This window comes from Poecilia reticulata, chromosome 9 (assembly GCF_904066995.2).
Source record: "Poecilia reticulata chromosome 9, P_reticulata-male-v2, whole genome shotgun sequence".
NCBI classification, from domain to species: Eukaryota; Metazoa; Chordata; class Actinopteri; order Cyprinodontiformes; family Poeciliidae; genus Poecilia; species Poecilia reticulata.
Genome location: NC_088838.1, coordinates 32,028,443 through 32,053,846, shown reverse-complemented (window position 1 = coordinate 32,053,846; position 25,404 = coordinate 32,028,443). Strand labels below are relative to the sequence as shown.

Genomic DNA, 25,404 nt, shown 5'->3' with positions numbered 1-25,404 from the left:
ATGAGTTGGTTGATTACAATATTTTGCAGGTTATGTATAAAGCTCATAAAAGCTTATTACCTCTTAATATGCAATTATACTTCGTTAAGAGAGTAAGTAATTACAATCTTAAGGGTATAGAAATGTTTGTAAAGCCCAAGATTCGAACAAATTTGAAGGACCGATGTACATCAGTACAAGGTATAAGATTGTGGAATAATCTGGAAAGTGATTATAAAAATGCTGGCTCAATAGATATATTTAAGAGAATGATAAAAGTTAAGATGTTGAAGACATATACAATTGTATAATGTGCAATCATAAAATTGTTGCACAAGAAGGAGCTGATGTTTCTTTTTGTTATGTTTTATTAATTGAAAACTATCATTGTTTGAATTTGTTTATTTTGGAAAAAAGGGGCAGATATAAATAAGAATTTTATTCTTCTTCTGCTACCTTTCATTTTATTTGTGTTTTGTATATTCTTTTTTGTATGAATAGCATCTGTTTTGTTTTAAATGAAATGAATAATTTCTATTAAAAATATATATATATCTACGTTCTCCGACCCAAATCAGGTTCTGGTTCTGCTCTGCATCCCCAGAACCAAACATGGAGAAGCAGCATTCACCTTCTATGCATCACATATCTGGAACAAATGTCCATAAAACAGCAAAACAGCCGAAACGCTGACTTCCTTTAAATGAGTTAGTTGCTTTTGATCAGTAATAAATGGTTTAAAAAACATTTATTAAGGCTTTTCAACCATAAAAAGTCTTAATACAGGAAACATATTTATAGTGTAGTAATTTTTTATGACTGTTGCTGATTGTTTGATCTGAATCGATATCAGAAGAGAAAACGTGGATCGGTGCATTCCTAGTTTTTATTACATTTATTGACAAAGTTAAACTTTAAAGCAGATAAAAAGTCTTCCCTTCGGCTCATCCTGGTGTTTTTTCCCTAAATCTCCCTCAGATCACGCGCTCGCAGTACCAGAACGGCCTGATTGCGTCTCGCCTGGACAGCACGCCTCAGTCCCCAGAGAGCTCTCACTACTCCCAGGAGGAGACGTCGCCCTCGGCAGCCATCACGGACCTGGAAGCAGACGCCGTCCTCACGGAGAACGGCCCGGACGAGAAGACGCTGCTGCTGCTGCTGAACGAGCAGACGCCGCCGACGGCGAACCACCATCACAACCAGCTGGACAACAGCAGCGTCTGACCCCGAGCTTCCCCTCCCCTCCAGGGGGGGGCGCTGTCAGCACCAAACACACCTTAAAGTCCCAGAGACAAGCCATGCGCGCATATCATGTAAATATGCGGGAATTCAAAATACCAAACACTGATGAGCCAAAACATTACAACCACTTAAAACTCTTGACCTGCATCGTTTTAGTTCTTTCACATTGAAAATATGAGAGTTTTATATCAATAATTCAGCAAGAAAGAGAAGTTGGACACACCCAGAACCGTTTATATTTGATATTTAAAGCTGTAAATCAGCATCAGGATTTATTTGCCCTCAAACACACAAAAAACTTACTTATCTCATGTAGTTTTGAATATAAAGGAGCCTATTATTAGTCAATAATTCCTTAATTTTCATGAAAAATGCTAGTTCCACTGGCAGATTGTTTTGACTTATAACAAGACGTTTCCCCCATAAATAAAATAATCTGCCAGTGGAACGAGTACGTCTTTTTTTTAATCAGGATTAAGGTATTATTTACTAAAATTAAGCTCCTGTTGTAAGTTATTTTTGTCTCTTTTCATGTGAACTAAGATAAAATATCTGGATTTCTTTAGTTATTTTATGCTGAACTAATATCAGTGAAATTGTGTGATTTCATATCTAAAACTGTAACATCCATCAAATCAGCATCAGGATTTATTTGCACTGCAAAAACAAACTTATACCAAGTAATTTTTAGTCTGTTTTCTAGTGCAGATATCTTAGTACAGCTGAAATAAATTAAATTAACTTGCAAGTAACTTTTGAGCACAATATAGGAGCTTGTTTTAAGTTCATAATTCCTTAATATTTATTTTTAAGAAGTACTTGTTGCATTGGCAGATTATTTCACTAATATTTTAAGTGAAATATTCTCCCAGTGGAACTTGTAGTTTTTCGTCAATATTAAGTAGAACGCTCCTTTTTCTTGCTGAAAAGTTTTGTAAGTTAATTTATTGTATTTCAAGAATGCTAAGATATTTCCACTAGAAAATACACAAAAAAATACTTGATAATATTTAGTTTTTTTTTCAGTGTGGATATAATTTCCTCAAAAAGTCATTTTTCTGTGAAGCACCTTGAGTAAAACGTAGATGTTCCTGTTTTATCGCGGTTTTAGCCGATCGGTTTGGAATAAGTTTGTTTTGTGGATTTCTGCTGTAAAGTTTTGGCTCATCGTGAGGAAAACCCACCAAAAGTGTATTTTGCCGCGACCGTGCAAAGCAGGCTGAACACCCAGCGGCCGTCTGTGGAAACCAGGAAGTTAACCTCTTTATCCCGTCATGGCCGCCGTCATGGCTGCCGTCATGGCCGCCGTCATGGCCGCTGCCGCCAGCACATTCAGCTTCCTCCTCGGTTTCCGCGTTGCTTCCAGTTCAGAGACTCAGGGAGACTCCACCCTCCTGCCTCCACCAATCCCGTATCGGAGAGCCGTGAACCAATGGCGTCGCAGCATGTGTAGCAGTCCGATCCACCTCCTCCAATCAGCATCCAGAAGACAGAGAGGCTCCGTCGGAGTTCAGACAAAGTAATATATGTTCCGTAGAGATTTCCAGTCGCATATTTATTGATGAACTTTGTGTTTTCTCTGAAACGCCGGCGGAGCTGCGACGGGAGTTTCATCCTCGGTTAGTTTTTTTTTTGTTTCTGGTGACTAACCAGGAGCCTTTCTATCCTGAAGTTGTGAAGAGATTCACGCTGACTGACAGCCAGCCAGCCTGTATTCTGATTAAGACAATCAACACGAATGACGTGAATGTTTTATGAAATGTGTAGGGTACGTTAACCGTGGCTGCTCTTCTCGTCTCTGTGAAATCTTTAATTATTTTGTTTTAAAGCTGAATTCAGGCCAAATCCACAGAAATCAGGTGCCGGTTTTCACAGAGAGGAGGAGGCCTGAGAGCTAAGAGACTCATCGAACCCACTCCTTCTTTTGGAAAGAGGCCGGGACTTTTGATTTTTGTATACGTGTGTGTGTGAGTGAGAAGGCGCGTGTGTGTGTGTGTGTGTGTGTGAGACCGAAAACGGGGGATCGCTCGGTGGGATCAGAAACCCAAAGAGAGATGCTGCGTCACCTCCTAAGAAAATACTTTAAGGAAATCAGAGACTTTATTTATTTACTTGTATATATTTTTGCCGATGAGGCGCAACAAATGTAATTTTTTTGCAATGATTTGCATTCATTGTTTGGGATTTTTGTTGTTTTTAGACGGAGGAAAGTGGGATGATGATATGGAACCACGAAGTTGAAACACTCGGCTGCATTGTGTCACTTTCATGTTCAACTGTTCTGTACATTTATTATCATCAGTGGTTTATTTTTCTCCATTTGAGCTGCGCACACTCCAGTTATATTTTACTGTAACTTCCAAAGAGATTTTAAGAGGAGAATCAATCATAAAACTGATATAATTACGTTTCTTGTGATGGATTTTTTTCTGTGATGTCTTATAAAACTGAAGAGTTTTCCTAAACATTCACATTTTATGCTGATAAAGAAGTTTTTTTTGCTTTTTTTTCCCTCATCTTTGTTCCTTTTTTCTCCGCTTTATTTTCCCACTATCAAGTGAAAATTTTCCTCTTGAGCCTCATGAATGTAAAATCAACCAAAACTCGACTCTTTCTGCCCCAAAGAGGAACTGCAGAACACTTTTCCTTGCATTTTCAGTTCGCATCTGAAACCAGGGCATTTCTCCTTTTTGAGTTCAGTGGGAAATGTTTTGTGGTTTTAAAACTTCCTGTGTCTCATTTTGTTTACATTTGGATTTTTGTGTCACCGGGGAGGAACAGTAAAAATTCCTTATAGCGCTTGGTAACTGAGTGAACGTCAGGCTTCGCTGCATGCAGCAGCAACACATGGAAACACGTGACGCAATGCTGAGGACCGGCTGGAGTTTACGTGAAGAAATAGTCCGAGTCCCTTTTATGTAACCGGTTTCATTCTGAAATTGATTTCTGTGAAAGTTCAAAGTGATTTTCATCAACGTAATCTGGACCTGAGCTGCCTGCTGAAGGGCATTTTTATAACTTTTCGTCTTTAACTGCATTCAGATCAGACAGTTCTGTCGATGTTTACGTCCAAAGTTGAAGAAATGTGTAAAAAAAAAAAAAACAAAACAGACAAAAGAAGCGTTAAAGACCCCGGTTTGAATCTTTGCACATAAACTGAAGAGTTGTTAGTTTATTGAAGATGAAAAACCAGGTAAGATGAGAGTATTTTGGATACCTAACCGACCGACACCCTGCCGAGGAATTTAAAAGTATTCTGAGCTGAAATACTAAAATGTAATTTCAGATCCGGTTTTCGCTATCTTTGCGGCCCTTTTCACAAACTACAGAAACCCCAGAATTTCCCACTTTATGTAGTTTAAAAAAAATACAGTGGTGAATGGAAGCAGCTAAAAGTCACACTCTCCTAAACATTGATTGTAGAATCAGAACTAATGTTATACATGTGGTGTTTACCCAGCAACCCTGCCCCACGTGGAGATTAAAGGGGACATTTTGATCCCTTTTAACAAAAACTAAATCAAGGCACTGAAATTAGCTCCTGTTGTGCAGATTCTCCACTCTGGCCTGTGTTGTTGGCTGTGGGTATCGGCAGTCAAAGTTCTTTTTTATCGACTTTGTGTGTCAAGTCTCACATTTCTCCACATAAACTCTGGTCTGCCTTCAAACCTCGGTCTCAGTTTGGTTGAAGTCAAACATAAATGAACGCCAATCGGTCCGGATACCGATCCAAAAGCAGGAAGGAGACTACAGAGCAGGGCATTCTGGGTAAATACAACCAAAACAAACAATAACAATAACTCATGTTTTTTTACCAAAGACAAAAGAAATCCTCCAACCGCTAAAATCTGACGCCATTTTTGTTTACATTTCTTGAAAGAGGAAGTTGTGCTCAGTGGTTTATGTGTCGCTTCCTTCAGTGGTTCGTGGTGCAGCGCCCCCACAGGCCAGGAGGGGAACATGTTGCTCAAAGGGTTTGGTTGGTTTGACTCAGTGCAGTGAGAAAGAAAAACCACAGCAGCTGGAAATGGAACAAATGTTGCAAGTTTTGGTCCTCAGTGGAACCGAGTCGACTGACTACCAGGTGTCAGAACGTTCTTTATCGCCCATCCCCACCTCGACAGCTTGACTTTACTCAAGCTATCAGTCTTAGCCATGACATGAACTGTGTTGTGCTGTTTTCACTGGGTTTTTGTTGTTCTTTCTCTTAAGTCACAGATTCTAATCATTTTATTATCCTGGGACAAAAGTTGTTTTTCTATGCAGGTGAAGAGAAATCTGGCTTTTCTGTGTTTATCTCCGTGAAGCTCTTAGCAAATAACTTTCTCTAACCTTTTTCCTTACTGGCTGATTAGCCACCACAACCAACTGAATTATTTCCAAATTTCCTTTGCTTATTTTGTCAAAAAAACAAATCATTCTGTGATTTCCCTGAGAGATTTCCAGATTCTATGTCATCATCCTTATATGGTGCCTTCCGGTTTTAGCTAGCGTGACTCAAAATGTTTGTTTCAGACGGTTTCGAAAATCAGCTGCAAATGATTTTCCCAAAGATGCTGCTGGCTGTCGTCTTAATATCGATACTATGCTAAGAAAGAAATATGTATTTGTTGCAGTTTCCCAAAACAAACCTGACACAAAAAACGGAATTAAAAACTAAACAGAAAAAGCCAATAAAACAACCTTATATTTACTACCACTTTTTAACTTTATCTCATTAAACCAGCAGCACACATAATGCTATGAAACATTAGTGCAGTCCTTTTGTGTTTGAATGCATAAGGGGGAGAGAAATAGATGGTTAGCATATCTTGCTAAATTCAGTTAGCGCCACAACAATTAGAAAATCCAGCTGGTTTTCTAATTTACCACTAGAATGTTCTGTTTTGATCTCTTTTCGTTCCCACATCTGAGCTTCAGAAGCAACATTATGTTGGTTTGAGACTCAGACTGCAGCTTTTAAGCTAACTGCTTGAGTAACAAGCTGTTAGCTCCCTGCTAACAGCTGCTTTGCACAGACTCTGTGCTGAAGAGAATTTTAATAACCTAAAGCATCTTCCATACACAAACTTTATAGCAATTCAAGAGTTTTCATGTTTGCATGAGAGTTCTCAACTCTTAGCTAAACGCATGTTGAGCTAACCATATAAACTGCCTGCTAATGTTAGCTTAGCTCTCTAGTTGCTGTTTTGTCTTCGTAACCAGCAGTTTTTTCTCCATCAGACATGTTTTCAGTATATTTTTGCTGCCTGGATGGTTGTGTGAGATCTAGAGCTAGAATAGAGACGTGAATGAATGAGAAGATCAGCAGAAGGAATCATTAGGCTAAGCTAACATTGCTTAGCATGGCACGGATCACATTTTTTCTCAGCTGCTCTTTCCTCCTGGTGTTTACAGTTAGCTTCTGAAGTTCCAGTGATAATGGTGGCTGATGCATGTAAATACTATTACAATATGTAGACCGCGTTTACATGAAAATATCTCTTTAAGATAATTGCTTGAACAGTTGATGAATTGCAGCAACTTTGGTCTTCCCTTTATTTCAGATAGAAATGCTGCTTTTCACATCATTAAAACGACTCAACTCATAAATTCCTGCTTGTAAAGCTTTTCTGGCAGCTGCTTTTTCTTGTTAACTTTGCTGTTCAGGAGCTTTGGATTCCTGTGCCTTAAGAAACTTCAGTTTGCTTTCTAGTTCCAGTCTGAAAATAGTTATTTGCATCTTTTGTGTTTTATATTTCTGAGTTTCTTTCTAAGCTGAAGGCTTTAATAATTTTGTAACTGAGCTTGTGTTCCTCAAGTAATTTTCCAATGTTCTATTCAAGTTGATTTCAGTAACTAAGCTGTATATTTTTGCTATTTGGTAAATTTGGAAACCGTGCAGTTAGTTTTGAGTTAGTGAAACTTGTTAAAAATCTGTACAATTACACTGTTGAATGTGTTTTATTGCTGTTCAGATGCATGGTTTTAAAATTTGATGAAACTCTTTGACTCCAGGTCATAATTTTCCACTGTTCAGGGTTGAAGTGGATAAAGCTAACGGCGTTAGCATTAAAGCTGCAGCAGGTAACTTTAATAAAGAATATGTTTTTTACATGTTTGTTAAAACTGTCATTTCGTGCCAGTTTGTTATTGAAACAGATAATCTATCGATGTCCTCTCTGAATTACCATGCCTTCTGAAGAAATGCACAAAAACAATCAATCAGAGCCTGAAGGAGGGTCTTAGCGCTGTCAATCAACCTCATATAGTCGCTGCTTAATGTTTATGGTTTATCCGCTGCAATCGGCGGGCGTGCTAACTAGCCTTAGCATTCATGACCAACATGTGCTAGCTGCAACATAGCAAAGAGCAAGGAAGGGTGATTAACAGCGCTAAGACCCGCCTCCTGGCTCTGATTGGTTGTTTCTAGTTAACAATGGGAGAAGGAAGAGCAACTGGGTCTCTTCACAGGTCATCTGTCTCATAACAGTTTCAACAAATATGTAAAAAAAAATATTTTCATAAAAGTTACACGCTGCAGCTTGTAGAAACAATCTCCAGTTTCTGTGTGTGTGTGTGTATATAAATATATATATATATATCTCGCAGTACAAACTGGCTTCATCCAGTCACGTTTCAGTTTTCACACTTCTCATAATCTGAGCAAGAGAAGAAAAAAACAATCCTCTTCTGTTGTGTTAAAAATAAAAGCACTTTAGCAATCACTGCAGTATTTTCAAAAATTTGAGGAATTTACCACAGTTACTTGCTCAGCTGCAGTTGCGACACGCTTACAAAACACTGACTGGCCAGGATTTCATCAGCGCGGCTCTGAAGCTGCACCATGACTCTGTGTTTTGGCCGCAGCTCTGGAAGCCGCTGGGTCCTGACCCCCCGTTGTCTCTGCCCGCCACACCGGCTTCACGTTCTGGTTTCATGTTAATCTGTGGAGGTGTTCACAAGTGGTTGTTTTTTTTTAAGAATGTCTGTAATTATGTTGAATTTATTTTTCATATAAATGGAACGGCTGATATTTGAGGAAACTGGTTATGCTTTATACTTTCTGTTGAAAAAGAGAGAAAAGTGAGTAAATATTGTGTTATAATTTATGACTTATTGAGTTTGAGGATGAAGAGCGTTGCTATTAAACCTGAGATGTTTTTCTCTATTTGCTTGTGGTTTTGCTTCCATCAATTAATGAATCAATTAAGAGTATCTGTACATTTCAGCAAAAAGAGATCAAAGTGTTTCACATCATAAAAACATCAAACAGTCACCAATTTGATCCATACACATCAAATATATAATTAAATGTTCCGTCTATTATGTTTAAAAGCAGCTCTAACCTTGTAGGTTTTTAAAGGAGCTCAGTGTTTCGGCAGTTTTGCAGTTTTCTGAAGCTGCCTCCTCACAACGATCAAGTATTGAGGGTTTAAATCACTTCAGCAGCAAAGCAGGAGTAACTTTGAACAATAAGGATTTTAAATCTAAACTCAGGTCAGTAAAAACAACAGATTTTAAATATTTTTTGTCAAACAAAAGAAGAAGCTAAAATATGTGGGGTTTTTTTTTCCTGTTATCTTGGAGGATTTAAAAAAGGCAGCAGCAGCAGCAGCCTGGTGAAATCTGCTCTGCACCTGGAATCAGTTGTGACAATAAATGAAGTAAATTTAATTTTTGTTTTATTTTTGCTCCATCTGAGTCCTTTGAATTCTCATTTCAGAATATCCGGAGACGGAAACATATTTTACTGTGATGTCCAGTTTTACTTTAATCACTCAGAAAACCATTACATCGTAATGCAAAATGAAAGTTTGGACGATTATATCATTTATTTTTTTAATAATTTACATCTATGGGTGTCACACATAGAGACACCCATAGATGTAAATTAGGATTTTAGAGGGTTTTGTTTTTGTTTTCTGTTTAAAAATGTTGCTGCTGCCTTGCAGCAGGAAGGTCCTGGGTTCAAATCCCAGCCTGTGGTTTTTCTGCATGGTTGGGTTGTTTCCTCACAGCAAAAAGTCCAGTGTTAATTTAACTCTGAAGAGTGTGGACTGTATAAACACTGATAAAGTGTTAATATCAGCTCTGTGGGAGTTGACAACATAATTCCCAGTGTTGATTTAACTCCCACAGAGTTAATATTAACACTTTTTCAGTGTTAATATCAACTCTCTTCAGAGTTAACTGGGCTTTTTGCTGTGCTGCTACTCTGACTTTCATCATTTAACTGGTAAATATCTAAATCAGGTTGCTCAACGCGCGGCCCGAGGGCCGTTTGTGGTCCAGATGAACACTTTTTACATTTTTTAAACAGTAAATGTTAATTACAGCACAAAGAGATTTTCTGTTATTTTTTATTAGAAAGCCATGTGACAAACATCCAGCGACAGCCATCATGTGAACTTGGAGGGATTCTTCAGATTTAGAAGAAATTTCTAATTTTTGTTCCTGGAAATGAACTAAAACATTTAACAGACTAAGAAAGAAGAAGAATAAACTATAAAATACTTTAGTTAGTTTCTAAATCAGTGAACTCTTAGCATAAAAAGCCTTAAAGCATGTTGAACTGACTTGTTACCTTCTTGTTTCAGCCTCGCTACAGATGTTTTTATTCTTGTTTTCTTTGACATTTTTCAACCTTTTGTCTGCTTGTGTGCTAATAATGAAGAGGCCAAACTTGTAGCTTTCTTCTCCTCTGGTAAATTGTTGCACACTGAGAGTTCTCGCTAAGACACTAGGAGGTATAAAATGAGAATAATGTTTCCTGTTTTCTCTTCACACTGGTGGTAAGTGCAGCAGCATGTGATAATGCACCTCGCCTAGAGGAAATGAAATGCAGCTGCTGTAGGAAGTGGGTGAAATAACAACCCAGAAAACTCCCAGAGGTGAGGTGCAACATGTGTCATCGCTGGGAATTTTTTCTGAGAAAGCAGCTCCACCAGTTCGACTCCAGACGCAAAACAAACGCAGAGAGCAGCAAAGGAAGGTGTGTAAACAGGATGTGATGAAACCGCCTTTCTGATGCCGCGTCAGAAACCAGCCGTTATCAGGACCGCTGTTAGTTTGAACATGTGTCGTTACATGCCGTAACAAACTTCCCTCCAAGTCCGGCTCGGATTACAAACCCAGATTTCAGCCAAATCTGGACAGCAATGCAACCTCGCTGTCAGTGTTCACCTCTGGGTCGGTCAGCCGTTAGCTAAACATGGCAGATAGCTGCTATATTCTTTAATTGTAGCTTTAAAGAAACATAAACTTAGACCTGAGCTGCCTGGTCTCTGTGACTTTATCACAGGATCACTGCCTACACTGCAAAAATGCAAAATCTTACCAAATAAAATAAGACAAAACTGACTTACAAGTAACTTTTCAGCAAGAAATCAATAATTCCTTAATATTGTTGAAAAATGACCAGGCAGGTTATTTCTCTAATTAAACGGTAAAATGTCTTGTTAGAAGTGTAATAATCTGCCAATGGAATTAATAATTTTCAATCCATAACGAGGAATTATTGACCGACAACAAACTGCAGAATTTTACTGAAAAGTCACTTGAATGTTAGTTTTGTTTTATTTCAAGTGAACCAAGATATTTGAGAAACTCGACCAAAATACTTGGTAAAATGTAGTATTACAATCAATCAATCAATCAATCAATCAAGTTTAGCACATTTTAGCAACAACGCAGTTCAAAGTGATTTACACCATAAAAGATCATAAAACTTCGTAAAGTCACCAATTATGAAACTAGTAACAAAAAAGTAGCATTTTGTCCAGAGTGAAGATCAAAGTCATCGTTACATCAAACATGTCGCTTCATGTTTCAAACGCAGCTCCAACCAGGAGGGTTTTGGATCTAAAGGAGCTCAGTGTTTCGGCTGTTCTGCAGTTTTTGTTCCAGATTTGTGGTGATAGAAGCTGAATGCTGTTTCTCCATGTCTGGTTCTGGGTGCAGAACCAGAACCAGAGGAGCTGAGTGATCCGTTTCAGTTCAGTTGTAATCATCGTTCAGGGAACGTTTCATTAAAAGCAGCCCTGCACCAAAATCATTATATTGATTCTAATAATGTTCATCCATCCATTTTCTTTACACCCTGGTCCCTCAGTGGGTCAGGAGTAGCTGCTGCCTCTCCAGCTGGCGTTCCGGGCGAGAGGCGGGTCACCTGGACAGGTCACCTGGACAGGTCACCTGGACAGGTCGCCAGTCTGTCGCAGGGCAACACAGAGACACACAACCATGCACACACACACTCACACCTAGGGACAATTTGGAGAGGCCAATTAACCTGACAGTCATGTTTTTGGACTGTGGGAGGAAACCGGAGTACCTGGAGAAAACCCACCATGCACAGGGAGAACATGGAGACTCCATGCAGAAAGACCGGGAATCGAACCCAGAACCTTCTTGCTATAAAATGTGAGTAATCCTAAGTAACCTTGCCGTTTTTGTACAGCAAATTTTCAGATGCTGAATTTGACACGGTGAATTTGAGCAAGTTGAATTTTTAGGACACTGAAAATATTGCATTTGAATTTTTAAAAGTAAAATTTTTTTATATGCTGAATTTTTTAACACTGAAAAAATATATATATTTTGAAAATTTCATCACTTTGAAATAGGAATGTGAATTTTTTTTAACAAATGAAAATTGCAAACGTACAAATAATGACACTGAATTTTTTTTAAATTGAAAAAGTAAGAACAAATATACAACATTCACGTTTCAGATGAATTTTTTATTCAAATTCTGATGGCACATATTTACTTCCATACATGTTGTGACCTCATACGCTGCTCTGCTGCTCTGTTATGAACAACAACCTGCCTTTATGTTCTCATTTACTTCAGCTGCCTTCACTCTGCAGGCCTCCAGGCTTTTTCCTGTGGTTGTTCACATTTCCAAACATGTGCGACTTGTATATGATCTCCTAATGTGAACAAAGTATCCCACATGTGCAGTAGAGGGCGCTGTAGCGTCACATGTAACGAGCGCGCTCAGTGTTTGTGCACGTAATCACGATGCTAACGGTGAAGCGTATTTTACGATTTTAAAACCAGCACATTAACAAATCCATCTGGATTACCGTCCGCCATGGCTGTTGGTTTTCTTCCTGTTTCCACGCATCAGGACGCAGAATAGTGACGTTCAGGTCGGATGGATGCGACCTGGCCGCCGTACAGACACGTCATGTTTAAAAAGATCAGATATGAATCGGATTTAGAACCACATCCAACAGAATTGGGTCACATTTGTAAAAATCAGATCAGTGCTGCTCAGACTGTCATGAAAAGATCAGATTGGTGGCATAACTGGGTGCAGCTGTGAGGGGAGCAGAAGGCAGGCTGAGGGAGAGCTCTCAAAATCAACCGAAAAATACACAAATATCAAGAAAGGCAGCTCAAACGTACAAACAGAAACTAAAGCTAATTATGAATAAAGAAGAAAGTAGAAAAGCAAACATCAAAACTAATATTGACCCATATTGTTCTTGTGGTATAAAGTTTAGGTTATTTCATCATCCAGCTCTTTACTCGTCATTTATCTTTGATGTTTTTGACCAAATTGTTGTTGTTTTTTTTTCTTTTTTCATATTCAACTTCTGTTTTTGGTCAGTATTACTCATTTAGTGACGCAGCAGTACGCTGCGTTGAAGTAACTGGATGAGTAACAGCAGGAGGTCAAAACTCAATCTAAAAACTTCCGACTTATTGTTTATTACAGTATTTATTACCATGTGGAATATTCCACAGACTTATTAGTCAAACTGTTTCTTTATTTAGTGTCTGTAGGCGCAGGAGTTTGAAGATGTGTGAAAAGCTGAAAAAATCCCTCGTTGTTGCTCACACTCTGCACTTTGCCGTGTGACTTCACAGATTTTAATCTCCAGCAGCTGCTTTGCGTCACCTCTGTGAATTCTTGCTTCCTTATTTGTCCTGAACTTTCAGGAAGATGTGAAAGTGCGAAACTGCTGCGTAGAAACAAATTCCCCAGAGCCAACAGGATCTGTTACATTGCAGCGGCAATTAAATGTGTGATTCATGCAGGATGGACAGCAGCAGCTGGTTGCACCACGCCCGGGTTGTTAAACCTGCCGCAGACACATCATCACGTTTTGTTGGCTTGAGACAAATCAAAAATTTCCACTTCTTTTGTTTGATTTGATGTTGACCGTCCAGATTTTCCAGGTTTTCTTCCCTAACGTGACCCAGTCAGACGTCAGACTGAACGTTTGGTTCATTTCATATGAGATTAAAGTCTTAAACAGTTTATGTTCTACGGCAGGCGTGTTTCATTTTGGGCCGTATAGAAAATCTGACCGTTCTTAAAGGGCCAGTTCTGCCAGAATGTATTGATAAAACCCATTAAACTGTTAACAGATTAATAAATATTTGTTTCTGTGGGGGTTTTTTTGTAATCAAAATCATAGATTTTGTGGCGCTAATTTATTAATATTTGTAAGAAATGTTTACGATATTTCCCTAAAATATTATATAAAATGTGACTTTTTATTCGTCACCATATGAATCACGGAGTAAAACCTGACATCAGGCTGAGGCAGCAGTTTTTAAACCCGACGTATTAGATCAATTTTGAGAAATATTTTCAATAAAATCAGAAAAAAAGTGGGAATCTGTTGATTTTGTTTTGCAGTTTTGGTAAAATCTCCAAATTATTGATGTAATTTCGAGTCCAGAGGGCCACAGAAAACCTTGCGGCGGGCCAGATTTGGCCCTCGAGCCTTGAGTTTGACTCATGTCGGCAGATATTTTTGAGTTTTAAAGTTTTTAACTGAAACTGAATCAAATGATTAGATAATTACTCTGTGTGTTTTATTGCTGGTGACACTCATTTCATCTCCGTAATTCAAGTCAAAAGGTGAATGTTGAATATATTGATTTATCACAGTGATCTGTTTAGAGGATTTATGCCTGTTGCTTTTTATTATAACTCGTAAATTATGTCTGTCTGACACAATAACACGTTTTACTGGATGATAAATTGTCCCAGATGTTATTGCGATAGATGATAATATTGTTGTTTTGAGACAATCTACAGGTAATATAATGTCCTAATTAAAAAAAAAACCACATTCTCAAAGATCAATAAACTTTAAATACTAATGAACATTTAAGACTGGAACTGGAAAACATTTTAAATATTCAAAATAAATAAATAAATGAAACAAAAACAAAGAAAATTAATTTTGAAGTCTGTAAACAAAACTGTCCTTAAAAATGGTCAGTTGAGACCAAAGCATCAAACTGAAGACTTTATGATTATTAATGTAATTAACTGATTAGTTGCGACAGGCCTCTCCGCTCATGGAAACCTCACATTCAGAAATCCTGAGTCTAAGAGAAAAATGCCAGCCTGGTAATGATGTCATGTCCTGTTGGTGCCGTCGGTTTTTCGTTTGAGGCTTCGGTCGCTGCGGCGCTGATGGTTCTGCAGCTTGAGTTATAAAATGAGCACAGCCATTCAGTTTGACCCCCGTTGACCCCCAGACCTCTGTGGACTCAGTCACGTCTGCAGCTCTGTGAAGTTTTTCTGCAGGTTTGTCACTAAAAGCATTTCAACTCTGTTCCTCTCCATGCGTCACCTGAAACACATTTATCGTTTGTCTGATCGTGTGTCTGACTCACTGCTATGATGACAATGTTTATATCCTGAAACTCTGTTTAGACACGACGTCTTTATCAGATATAAAACATGGAGAACTTTTTATGGAACCAACAAAAAGGTGCAATAATGTTCACTTGACAACTTGAATTAATGGAAAGTAAAAAGTAGCAAAAAGAAGAAAAGAGGAAAAAATGAAGGATAAAAGGAAAAAGGGAGAATAGAAGAGAAAAAAGAAAGTAAACAGAAAAAATAAAGAAATTTGAATAACAGCATGAATATCCAAAATGTAAAAAAATGAATATAGAAAAAAACATACAAGTAAATTAAATGTATTATTTATTTCAAACACACAACCAGAACCACAGAAACAACCACAAAGGTTTAAACTTCAGGTTATTCTACCAAACCTTCATTTATGGCAAAAACTATTCAGATTTCTCTGCTGTGCTTCATGGATGTTTTAAAATCAGTGAATATCTCCACAGTAAACCGTTTTATAATTTTATTTTCTCAATAACCAGTGTGCTGATCTTAATAATTATTTTTCATCTGTTGCACCTGTAAATACTGCATGGATATTTAGGATGCGTTTACACTGCAGCCTGAAGTGACCCAATTCAGATCTTTTTTATTGACGTAATGCGACCTGTGTCCGATCTTTTCATGGCAGTGTGAACAGCTCAGGTCGGATTCTTTTTGGAATGTGATCCATAACCGATACGTATCCGATTCAAATGCGACCAGAACGTTCAGGTCGCTGATTCTCAACAAATCTCACTATTCTGCGTCCTGCAAGCGGGAAGAAAAACAAAAACCATGACGGATTATGTGAGGATTAAGTTGTTAATTAGCTGCTCCGGTTGGACAACAACTTTAAATATATAAGCTAAGCTCCACCGTTAGCCTCCATGTTTACTTCCGCAAACACTGAGCTCTTCTTCTTCTTCTTCTTATGGCGGTTGGCAGAACACTGAGAACGCTGACGCTATAGCGCCCTCTACTGCGCATGCGGGACACTTTCAGGTCGTTTGCCCGTTTACACTGCAGAACACATACAGGTCGCAGTGTGAACGCAGCCCTATATGAAAATCAGTTTTTAGATCATCTTTATCAGCGTGTTTAGCAGTTTAACACAAAGCCATACCATACCATAACAAACCAACTTTATTTATAAAGCACTTTAAAACAACCACAGCTGATACAAAGTGCTTTACATTAAAACACAGCATAATAAAAAAAAAATAAAAACTCTTACAGTTTAAAACAAAAACATACACTCTAAAACTAGATCCCGCAGGAGTTAAAAGCCAAGTAAAATAAATGGGTTTTAAGACGAACTTTAAAAGTGGACAGTGAAGGGGCCTCTCTGACCTGCAAAGGCAAGTCATTCCATAACTTAGGACCTATGACAGAGAAAGCCCTGTCCTCTCTGAGCTTCCTCCTGGATCTTGGTACCTCCAAGAGCAGCTGATCTGCGGACCTGAGTGACCGATAAGGTACGTAGGGGTGAAGAAGCTCAGAGAGGTAAGCCAGGGCAAGATTATGCAGTGATTTAAAAACAAACAAAAGAATTTTAAAATGAATCCTAAAATATACAGGCAGCCAGTGAAGTGAGGCCAGGACAGGGGTCACATGCTCCCTCTTCCGAGTTCCTGTCAAAAGTCTTGCAGCTGCATTCTGAACCAGCTGCAGACGTGAGAGCCAAAGCCAGACAGAAAGAGTGAGTAAGAGCTCAGAGAAGTAGATCCAGACTCAGTCCTGTTGTCACAGAGCTGAAACCCAGAGGTGGAGATCAGGTCCACGTCCACACAGCTCAAATATTTCACCAGTGACAGGAAATACTGACGCAAGTCATAAAGTCATAAAACTGAACCGTCTTCGGCCCAAACCGACATCAGACATTCTTCTCATTGTAAAGGTTTAATAATTTACTCGTGTTAATGTTTGATAATGATGCAATAGCTTGTACTTTATGGCTACATAGCATTTAACTGGCTATAATTGGCAGCTGCAGTTATTATTGTTTTTCCTGCCAGGATCACATTAGTTGTTCATTTTTATGAACTCACTTCACGAAAAAGAACATAAATGATTTTGTTTGTGGTTTTCTTCTCTCCCATACACATTCTGGAATATAAAAATGCAAATGACTGGCTCAGTTATTGTGTAGTTTATTTAAATGTTTATTTTGTTGCCTACATGAGAGCCAAACCCATCAGGGTGACGGTCCATGCAGCTCTGCGGTGGGAATCCTGCTGGATCGGAGCCAGCGGCTGTTTAACCTGCGAAGTGACGCAGTTCCTCTGTCTGCAGCCAGATGAGGAAATAAAGAGGCAGCCGATGTTAAGCAACTAGACAATGAGCTGGGTCAGGAAAACCACTGGGAATTTTGTTTTTCAAGTTAACAGAACCACAAAGTCACACAGAGCCGCTCAAAGACGTAGGAGGTTAGAAAATGAAACGGGAGAAAATTTGGAATTGCACTTGATGAACTTTTCCTGAGGCAAAAAGTTTGATGTCACTTTATTTTCTCTCTTCTTCAGAAGTCATCTGACGGTGTCTCATGGTGTTTAGTCACATTATAAACAAACTTGAAAGGCGAATATCATAATTTTGACAAGTTTTTCTACAGTCCCAAATCTTGAGTTGAGAAAATTTGCAAATAAGGAAGAGAGAAAATAAAGGCAGTAAACAAACCTGAGCTCTGCCACAAAAACCCATGAAGCTTCACATGAAACACCAAACTGGACCAGCAGAACCCATCTGAGCGCAGGAGGCAAGTTAACCAGAAGATTTCAGCAGAAATGTTTAAGAGGAGAAGTTTGGAGACGCAGCAGAAATTAATAAATAAATAAATAATAATAATAATAATAATACATTTAGTCTGCTTTAACCAGAGTTCATTTCTCTCTCTGGTCCAGATTTTCTGTGCAGGTGTGAAAACAGTCAAACCAGCTCTGATGTGGACCAAACAACCGGACCGAGACCCACGTTTTGATTTGATCAGAATCGATCCCATCCAAGTCTTTTTGGACTTCACGAGCTGCGGTTGCTGGGCGGCGTGGTAAAAATAAGCTCTTCATGTTGCTGACGCTGCTGCTGCATGCTCTGATTGAACTGGAGTTGAACCTGATCTGCTGTTTTCTGCTGCATCTCGTCTCATTCATCCTGCAGCAGGTTTTTCCAGCAGCATTGAAAAATGACAAAAATCCCATTGTGAAGCCAATGTTGTATAGAGTGACATTCATGACGATTTTACAGTTTTAGCAGCAGCACAAATATGAAACAAAGATGCAAAATGCACAACTTCCAAAGTTTGTTTTATTCGGGTCTGTGCTCCGTCCAATAGGAGCAAAGATCGTCACCCTTTATTTATAAATTATAGTCTGCTTCCAAACGGCACAATGTGAAAGCAAACCGCACCAAACAAATAAAGTCTGTTTGGTTCGGCACAAATAAGCAAACCAAAGGATTTTCCTGGTGTGAACACATCCTAAAACCAAACCGTGGCAGGTCAAGTAGTAATTTACCACAATAAAAAACTAAATCCGAACTTGACAAAGGTTTTCCAGAAACGTACAAACTGGGATCAGGTTTTCAGTTTGAACAGAAGGGAAAGAACAATGTTACTCTGATGAAATGAGAGAAAACGACTTGAACAGAACTAAATAAACACCAAACTCAGTGACGCTCGTTGGTATGCTGACAGATACCTGACTGAGTGTAAACAGGAAGTGATGCGGTGAGATAAAACACCATTAATGGCTCTGAGTGGAGCAACAATAAACAGTCTGCAACCAAATGACTGCAGCAGAGTCTCTAACGGTGAATCTTCTAGAACTCCTCCTCGAAACTCCGGAAGCTCGGTCCGTCAGACTGACTGGAAGCTTGCAGACATAAAAACTCAGGAGTGGCTCAGAGATGCATTCCTGTCAGTCAGCTCCTGGAAACGGAGAAAAGGACAAAAAAAACCTGGCGTGACGAGCTTTCAGGAAAATTTCCCCCAAACGCTTGAAGCTGCAGCTGAATCCTCCTGTAGAAACATGCTGGCCAAACAGTGTCGCTGCATAATTAGTACTTTGACTACATGAATATATGTAATTAAGATCTTAATCATTTGCAGGTCCGTTTCCTGAATATTTTTGGATATGGTGGTTAAATAATTAAGATCATCCATCAGATGCCGTCTCAAATGGAGATTTTATCTACAAAGGGAGGAAAAAAGATCTAAACCTACTTGGTACATGTCAGTTATCCGAGTCTAATCCAAGTCCGTCAGTCTGTCATCCAAGTTCAGGTCAAGTTTCAAACGATTTCATGAAATAAAACATTTTTTTATGAACTGAAGATCCTTCTCATTCCACATTCACCCACCAGATCACAAGGCTGCAACTTCCCCCACCTTCCTCGATCCAGATTAAGGACCATGGGAGATCGGTCATTCGCTGTTGCTGCCCCCCGTCTCTGGAACTTTCTCCCGGATTATTTGAGAGATCCACAACCACTGGATGCCTTCAAAAGAGGCTTAAAGACTGTTTTATTTAAGCAAGCCTACTCTGCCTCCACATGATTTATATGATGTTGATTTTATCTATGATTTTAGTCGCACTGTGTAGCACTTTGAGATTTTTTCTAATGAAAAGTGCGGTACAAATTACATTGATTATTATTATTATTATTATTATTATTATGAACTCCAGGAGCTGTAGGTCGACTCCAGCTGTTGGTCAGGAATCCAAGGCTGTGCCATTTGTTAAAAACATTTAGTAATTATGCTTCAATCTTATAATATTTAGGACAGTTTTTATCGTTTAACATTTTAAAAAATACTAAAAGGTGATTTATATTATTTTGAAAATAAATCAAATGTAATATTTACCTGACTTTATGAAAAATATCAGCGATAAATCCTGACTTTTTGTTTATTTGTTGAATGTGTTTTTTTCTCAGTATTGACTTTGTTCATTTCTGTCTTCATGTTGTTTATAACTTCGTTTGTATCACTCAAAACTTTCTCTGGAGGGTTTTCTTCTCACGCTGAGCTGGATATTTTTAAGAGTATTGGGAAACATTTTACCTTCATTCTCACGTTTAGTAAGTAAACAAATTCTAAACTTCTGAATGAGCAGAACAGTTAGTGCTTTTATTTTGATATGTTCAGCCAGAAGTCTCTTTAAAATCTGTGTAATATACATATTCATGTCTATGGTATTACATTTAGCATCCCGTTACTCCACTAATTGAATTTATGTTTGAAAAGTCAAATAGCACAATTATTTGGTTAATGCTAACGCTAGCAAAGCGCATCATGTCCCAGCAGTCCTGGTCCAACTCCACATCCAATCAGACCCCAAAGTGACCCAGGAGAAGAGCGTTGATCTATCTACCTATCTATATAACACATACACACATTTTAACTTTTAATCTATCGGGCTGTACATTTATGTAAAACTTCTTTTGGAGCTGCTGCTAAAATATGTTGTTATTTATTGTTTTAGATTCACTTCTAGTGCTTATTGGTTAAACTTATTGGTTAAGCAGGAGGAGTTTGTACTCCTGCTGCTTTGCCAGCTAGTTGTAAAACAGCGGAAGCTCATGAAGTCAAAGAGCGAGGTATTATTTACTCTCAGCTGTAAAACAGAACCAGCCCTGGCGTGACGAGCCCTACGTGTCACAGCAGGTCTTATTGTTGCTCTAACTATTTTGCACTCAATTTTGCAATCCGCCTTAGTAAGTACAAGGTTGCATCACCAGCGAGCGAAGCAGTGAGCCGTCCCACTGCTTCCCTTTAAAAGGCCAGCGGTCAGCTCAGGCAGGCAGAACATCAGCAAACCCAGCAGCACAGCTTCTCCTCACTCGCCTTCTTCAGGTAAACTGGCCTTTGCTTGTTGGAACTTCAGCTGCAAAGCTAAACTAGGGTATTGATGTAGCTTCTGCTTGAATTTAACCAACATTTCATCTTTGGTCTTTTTTCTCCCCACAGAACTTTGATTTTTTAAAATCACAATCCAGATGGAGTCCAAGAAGAACTGCAGCATCAGCCAGATGTGGGCCAAGAAGATGCCCAAAGGAGTAGATTTGGAGATTTCCCATCAGCCCCCATCCATGAGGTGCGTCGCCAACCTGATCATCGCCATGGAGAGGCTGAAGTCCGGCATGGCAGAGTCGGTCCTGAGCCCCGGCTTCAGCGACGAAAGCCTGCTCAGCATCATGCTGGAGAGCGTGGTGGAAGGTCAGACTCTACTTTAGCTGCAGTTTTCAAGCTGTGTTAGATACTACGGACGCACCGACCCAGTACCGACACCTGGGGTTTAGAATCGGCTGATACCGGTCCGATACAGAAAAGCAGTGATGAACTGACTTATAACTAGAGATGTGAATCTTTCAGTAATTTGATTCAGAAATGATTTTTCTACTGAAATGGTCCAGAGATTGTATTTAAATTATTTGACTGAAAAGAGAAAAGAACATTAATTTTAAGCCAAATGTTTTAAATAAACATTTGCTTACTGATTTGATACAGTATGATTTCACACTTTAAACAAAAATAGGTTTGTGCATAAAATTCTGTAACTTTAATTACCAGTGCTATGTTAGCTTAGCTACCTACCTTTTTCTCAAATAAAAAAAATTCTAAATATTCAAAATTAAGCAGACTAAAATTGACTTTTGAGCTTTTTGAATTGATTCAGAATTGAAAAAACTCTGCACCAATGCAGCACATTTAAATACAGGTCAAGCAGGTCAAACATGTAAATATGACTTTAATTTGTTCGGCCCGAACAGCCAATGTAAGATAAACAATAATGAAACTGAATAAAACAATAAGGTGACCATGTTGGTCAAACATAAAAAAATAAAAACTGCAGCAAACCTTCTATCCAATGATTCGGAAAGCGCAATTAGGAATTGGTCCATCTTTAATAAATAAAACAGCAAACTGACCAGGTGTGTACTTCTTCATTTAGAGAGATTCATCCTTGAGAGGACTTCAGCTGGACCGGGTCAGTTCACCAGGAGGGAAGAGCATCCCTGCACTGTGACGGACGGGCAGAAAAGAAGCCTGGTTCTGGTCCGGAACAACATGGAGCTCCTGGCAGTGATGCTGCAGGGAGGCAGCGGCAGCCTCAAAGGTAAAACCGCATTTCAATTCTGCAAACTTCCTGTCAGATCAGATGTTTAGACTTTGCACAACCTCAGTTTTTAATTTTAAGCTTAAACTGAAGGAAAAAGGAGTCAAGATGCAACTAACTTGATAGTTTGTGTTACTTAGACATGTAATTTCAAGGAAGCTTTTAGAAAATATAGAGAGCACCGCAAAACCCAAAACCTTACCAAGTATTTTTGATGTAGTTTCTAGTGTAGTTATCCCAGCACACTTGAGATCAGTCAAAACTAAAATAAAAGTAACTTCTCAGCATCATACAGGAGCTTGTTTTAAGTGAATAATTACTTAATATTGATGAAAATGTATCCGCTTCTTTGGCAGATTGTTTTTGATGAGTATTTCTTCAAATGAAGTAATGTTGGAAATCTTTTTACAGATTGATAGTAGTACTTCATCAGATTAATCTGCTACTTTTTAAAACAATATTATGGAACTACTTACTTAAAACAGTCTTCTAATTCTTGCTGAAACGTTTCTTGTAAGTTAGTTTTGTTTTATTCCGAGTGTACTAAAATACAAGCTAGATCAGAAAATACATTTTTAATATTTTGTATTTTTGCTGTGAGGATGACTTTTCTTCACTTATGAACATATTTTATTGATTTTTTTCCTCAGTTTACCTGAACATGGCGACTTACATTCACCTGACTCCCGACACCGGGCTGGGCCAGCCTGTGGTTCTGGGCATCAGAGACACCGACCTCTACCTGTCCTGCCACAAGGACGGCGACAAACCAACGCTGCATCTGGAGGTAAGCTCCGCCCACTAACCCCGCCGACAGGTGATCTGCAGACATTAAATCACCTGAAAGGTCCCGTGAAAAACTTTCTGACTGATCTTCTTTGTTGTTTCTCTCCAGGAAGTGGTGGACAAAACGAGCCTCTCTGAGATCAGCGCAGAGAGCGACCTGAGGCGCTTCCTGTTCTACAAACGGGACACGGGGAAGAACGTCAGCACCCTGATGTCCGCTCACTTCCCCAACTGGTTCATCAGCACCGCCACCGAAAACAACCGGCCGGTGGCCATGTGCCAGGAGTCCGCCTCCCGCTACAGAACCTTCAGCATCCAGCGGCAGAGCTGAACCCGGCCTGCAGGGGGCGCTCAGTCTGCTGGACGGACGTGTGCGTGTTCAACGGAGTATTTTACTGTATGTACCAAGTACAGAAAGTATACTGCCTAATGTATTGACTTTGTCAAATTTTTACACAAGGTGGCGCCATTGTGCCGTTCAAAAAGCATTATTGTGTAAATATGGTTGGCTTAATATTTGTAACTTGATTTTTTAATATTTATTTATGTATTTATGCAAAATTGCTAATTTTATATTCATGATCTGGAAACCGGCTTGCTAATCACTGTTTAGAAAACATGCAAATATATTAAATAAAGATCCAAAATATAATTTATTTTATGTGTGTTATTTACAGTTGAACATGTACAGAGTGAATTTAAAACATACTTATAATGCGTTTATTCTCCTGAACTTAAATGAGAAACAATATATAGATATATTTTAATCAACATCTACCAGCTTTAAACTTTTGAACCTGCCATAAATTTTAGTGGAGCTGATTTTCCATAAAGAAAGGTCCAGTAGGATTTACCTGACATTTGTTTTTCAGTTGCAGAAAACCTACAGAGTATCAACAGTAGAGCTGAATCAATGAATCATATTAATTGTGATGAATTGATTACTCAAATAATCAATAATTAACAAAAGCAGTATACAGACTCAACAAAATGGCAATTTACTGAACAAACAACACAATCAGAGCAGTAATTAGGGCAAAACTGTACAAAAATGAATCATATTTGCATTTAAGAAGAAAAGTCTTCTTTGGCTGTAATGTCATAATGTTCATAATGTTCTGCCCAGAAAAGCGTCAGTTTTAGCTTCACCTGGTTAAATTATGTAAAAAAAAGAAAGAAAAAAAAGGTAAAATTCTCCCATTAAGAACCATCTGCATCCAATTAATAATCCGAGGAATCCAAGAAAAATAAACAGATAAACTCTACACCGTATTGATGTCATGCTCCAGCGCCACCTGCTGGTGGCCTCACCAGCATGCGGGTGAAGAGTTTGCCCACGGACACAACGGAGACAGGCAAAGTGGGGATTCGAACCGGCAACCCACCAATTACGGGACGATGCCGCCATCATCCTAAAATGTAAAAAGTATTTTTTAAACTCCAGATTCATCCTTTGCCACGGCTGATCAAGCGGTCTCTAAAGGAATGCTATTGTTGTATTTTAGGTAATAAAATGTTTATGTTCTTCTTTTTAAAAAGAATTGAAATATTTTTTCAAGAATCTTTTAAATTTTAATATAAATGAATTAAAAGCGGGATATTAATCTGTAACAGACGGTGATCAGTTAGTGTGCATGTCAAGAAGCTGCCGCTAGATGGCAGCAGATCTCAGTTATGTATCTGGGTTGGCTGGTCTGATAAAGCAGATTCCCAAACTTTGCAGGCGGTGACAAACAAAACGAGAAATTTCAAAAGGTTGCAAAACTGCGAACACAAACAGGCCTGATTTTAGAAACGGATCAACAAAGACATGATCCTACATTTTTTGACAGTACGAGAATATTAAATCTGCACTAATATTTGAGCCACAGTTAGTTGTCTACTAACATCTACTCTTTGCAAGTTTTAAATTTGAAACTTAAATGTGGGAGTTTGTGAAAGATAAACTTACAGTAGTTAATTCATTTTGTCATATCTCCAAGAGTTGAATAAACGCCTTTTTTGAAGAAAACAGTGGGAATGAAAATGATTTCCCTGCTTGCTTTGTGGCAGGAATCTGGTGTTGCACTTTGAGTGAGATGGAAGTTTTACTTTGACTTGCCTCTTGAGGTTAATATTTTCACACATTACTAAACTTTGTTGAAAATAAATGTTCCTAATTAGAATTCAGTATGATATTTAACAGAATGCTCTATTAGATGTCTTACACTTTCAAACTGAATCAATTGTTATAGTTCCTGTAATTTGAAATAAGTAGATACTATGACTTGAAAATATGATATAAATATAAATATTTAATAATATAGTAATGTAGTAATATAAATAGTAGCATTGCAATTAAAGCAACAAGATTGATCTAATTGTTAACTTAAAAAACAATGTTTAAACACCTTGTTTTTTGCTGTTAAATCAACTTGAACTTTTCTGTTAGATTAAAAACCTTTTGTTTCCTTCATCCTAGATGCAAAGAACTACTTTAGTTTGATGTTTTGTATCATCCACCAGGTCCTTACTTACTTTCCTTCATAAATTCAGAACAGAATTTAAAATTCCCTTTCTCACATATGAAGCCCTTAATAACTAAGCTCCATCATGAATCAGAGATCAGATTGGTCCAGATGTTCCTATCAGAACCCTGCAGGTTTACTGGTG

General features: G+C 38.4%; 3 protein-coding genes across 8 annotated transcripts in view; 2 read left to right on the top strand and 1 right to left on the bottom strand.

Moving 5' to 3' along the window:
- cnnm4b (cyclin and CBS domain divalent metal cation transport mediator 4b) overlaps positions 1 to 8,371 on the top strand; it is a 44,579-nt gene extending 36,208 nt beyond the window's left edge. For all 6 annotated transcript variants that reach the window (XM_008419312.3, XM_008419311.3, XM_017306561.2 and 3 more), the window contains one exon: positions 958 to 8,371. In XM_008419312.3, coding sequence (XP_008417534.1) covers positions 958 to 1,203 — 246 coding nt within the window. In that variant the 3' untranslated portion in view covers positions 1,204 to 8,371. The remainder of the gene's footprint in view (positions 1 to 957) is intronic.
- The window catches only part of LOC103470718 (STAM-binding protein-like A), a 385,599-nt gene that overhangs the window by 131,951 nt on the left and 228,244 nt on the right, over positions 1 to 25,404 (bottom strand). The window lies entirely within an intron of this gene.
- Positions 20,593 to 23,404, top strand: LOC103470686 (interleukin-1 beta-like). Its single transcript, XM_008419315.3, has 5 exons — positions 20,593 to 20,702; positions 20,817 to 21,065; positions 21,802 to 21,966; positions 22,617 to 22,753; positions 22,862 to 23,404. Exons 2-5 carry the CDS (start codon positions 20,846 to 20,848, stop codon positions 23,081 to 23,083), a joined length of 744 nt encoding a protein of 247 aa, XP_008417537.1. The 5' UTR covers positions 20,593 to 20,702; positions 20,817 to 20,845; the 3' UTR covers positions 23,084 to 23,404.

Excerpts from the sequence above, each read along its gene's own strand:
- LOC103470686 (XM_008419315.3), top strand. The coding sequence starts at position 20,846 with ATGGAGTCCAAGAAGAACTGCAGCATCAGCCAGATGTGGGCCAAGAAG. Across the intron at positions 21,066-21,801 it reads GCTGGAGAGCGTGGTGGAAG|AGAGATTCATCCTTGAGAGG; the intron begins GTCAGACTCTAC and ends TTCTTCATTTAG. Across the intron at positions 21,967-22,616 it reads AGGCAGCGGCAGCCTCAAAG|TTTACCTGAACATGGCGACT; the intron begins GTAAAACCGCAT and ends TTTTTTCCTCAG.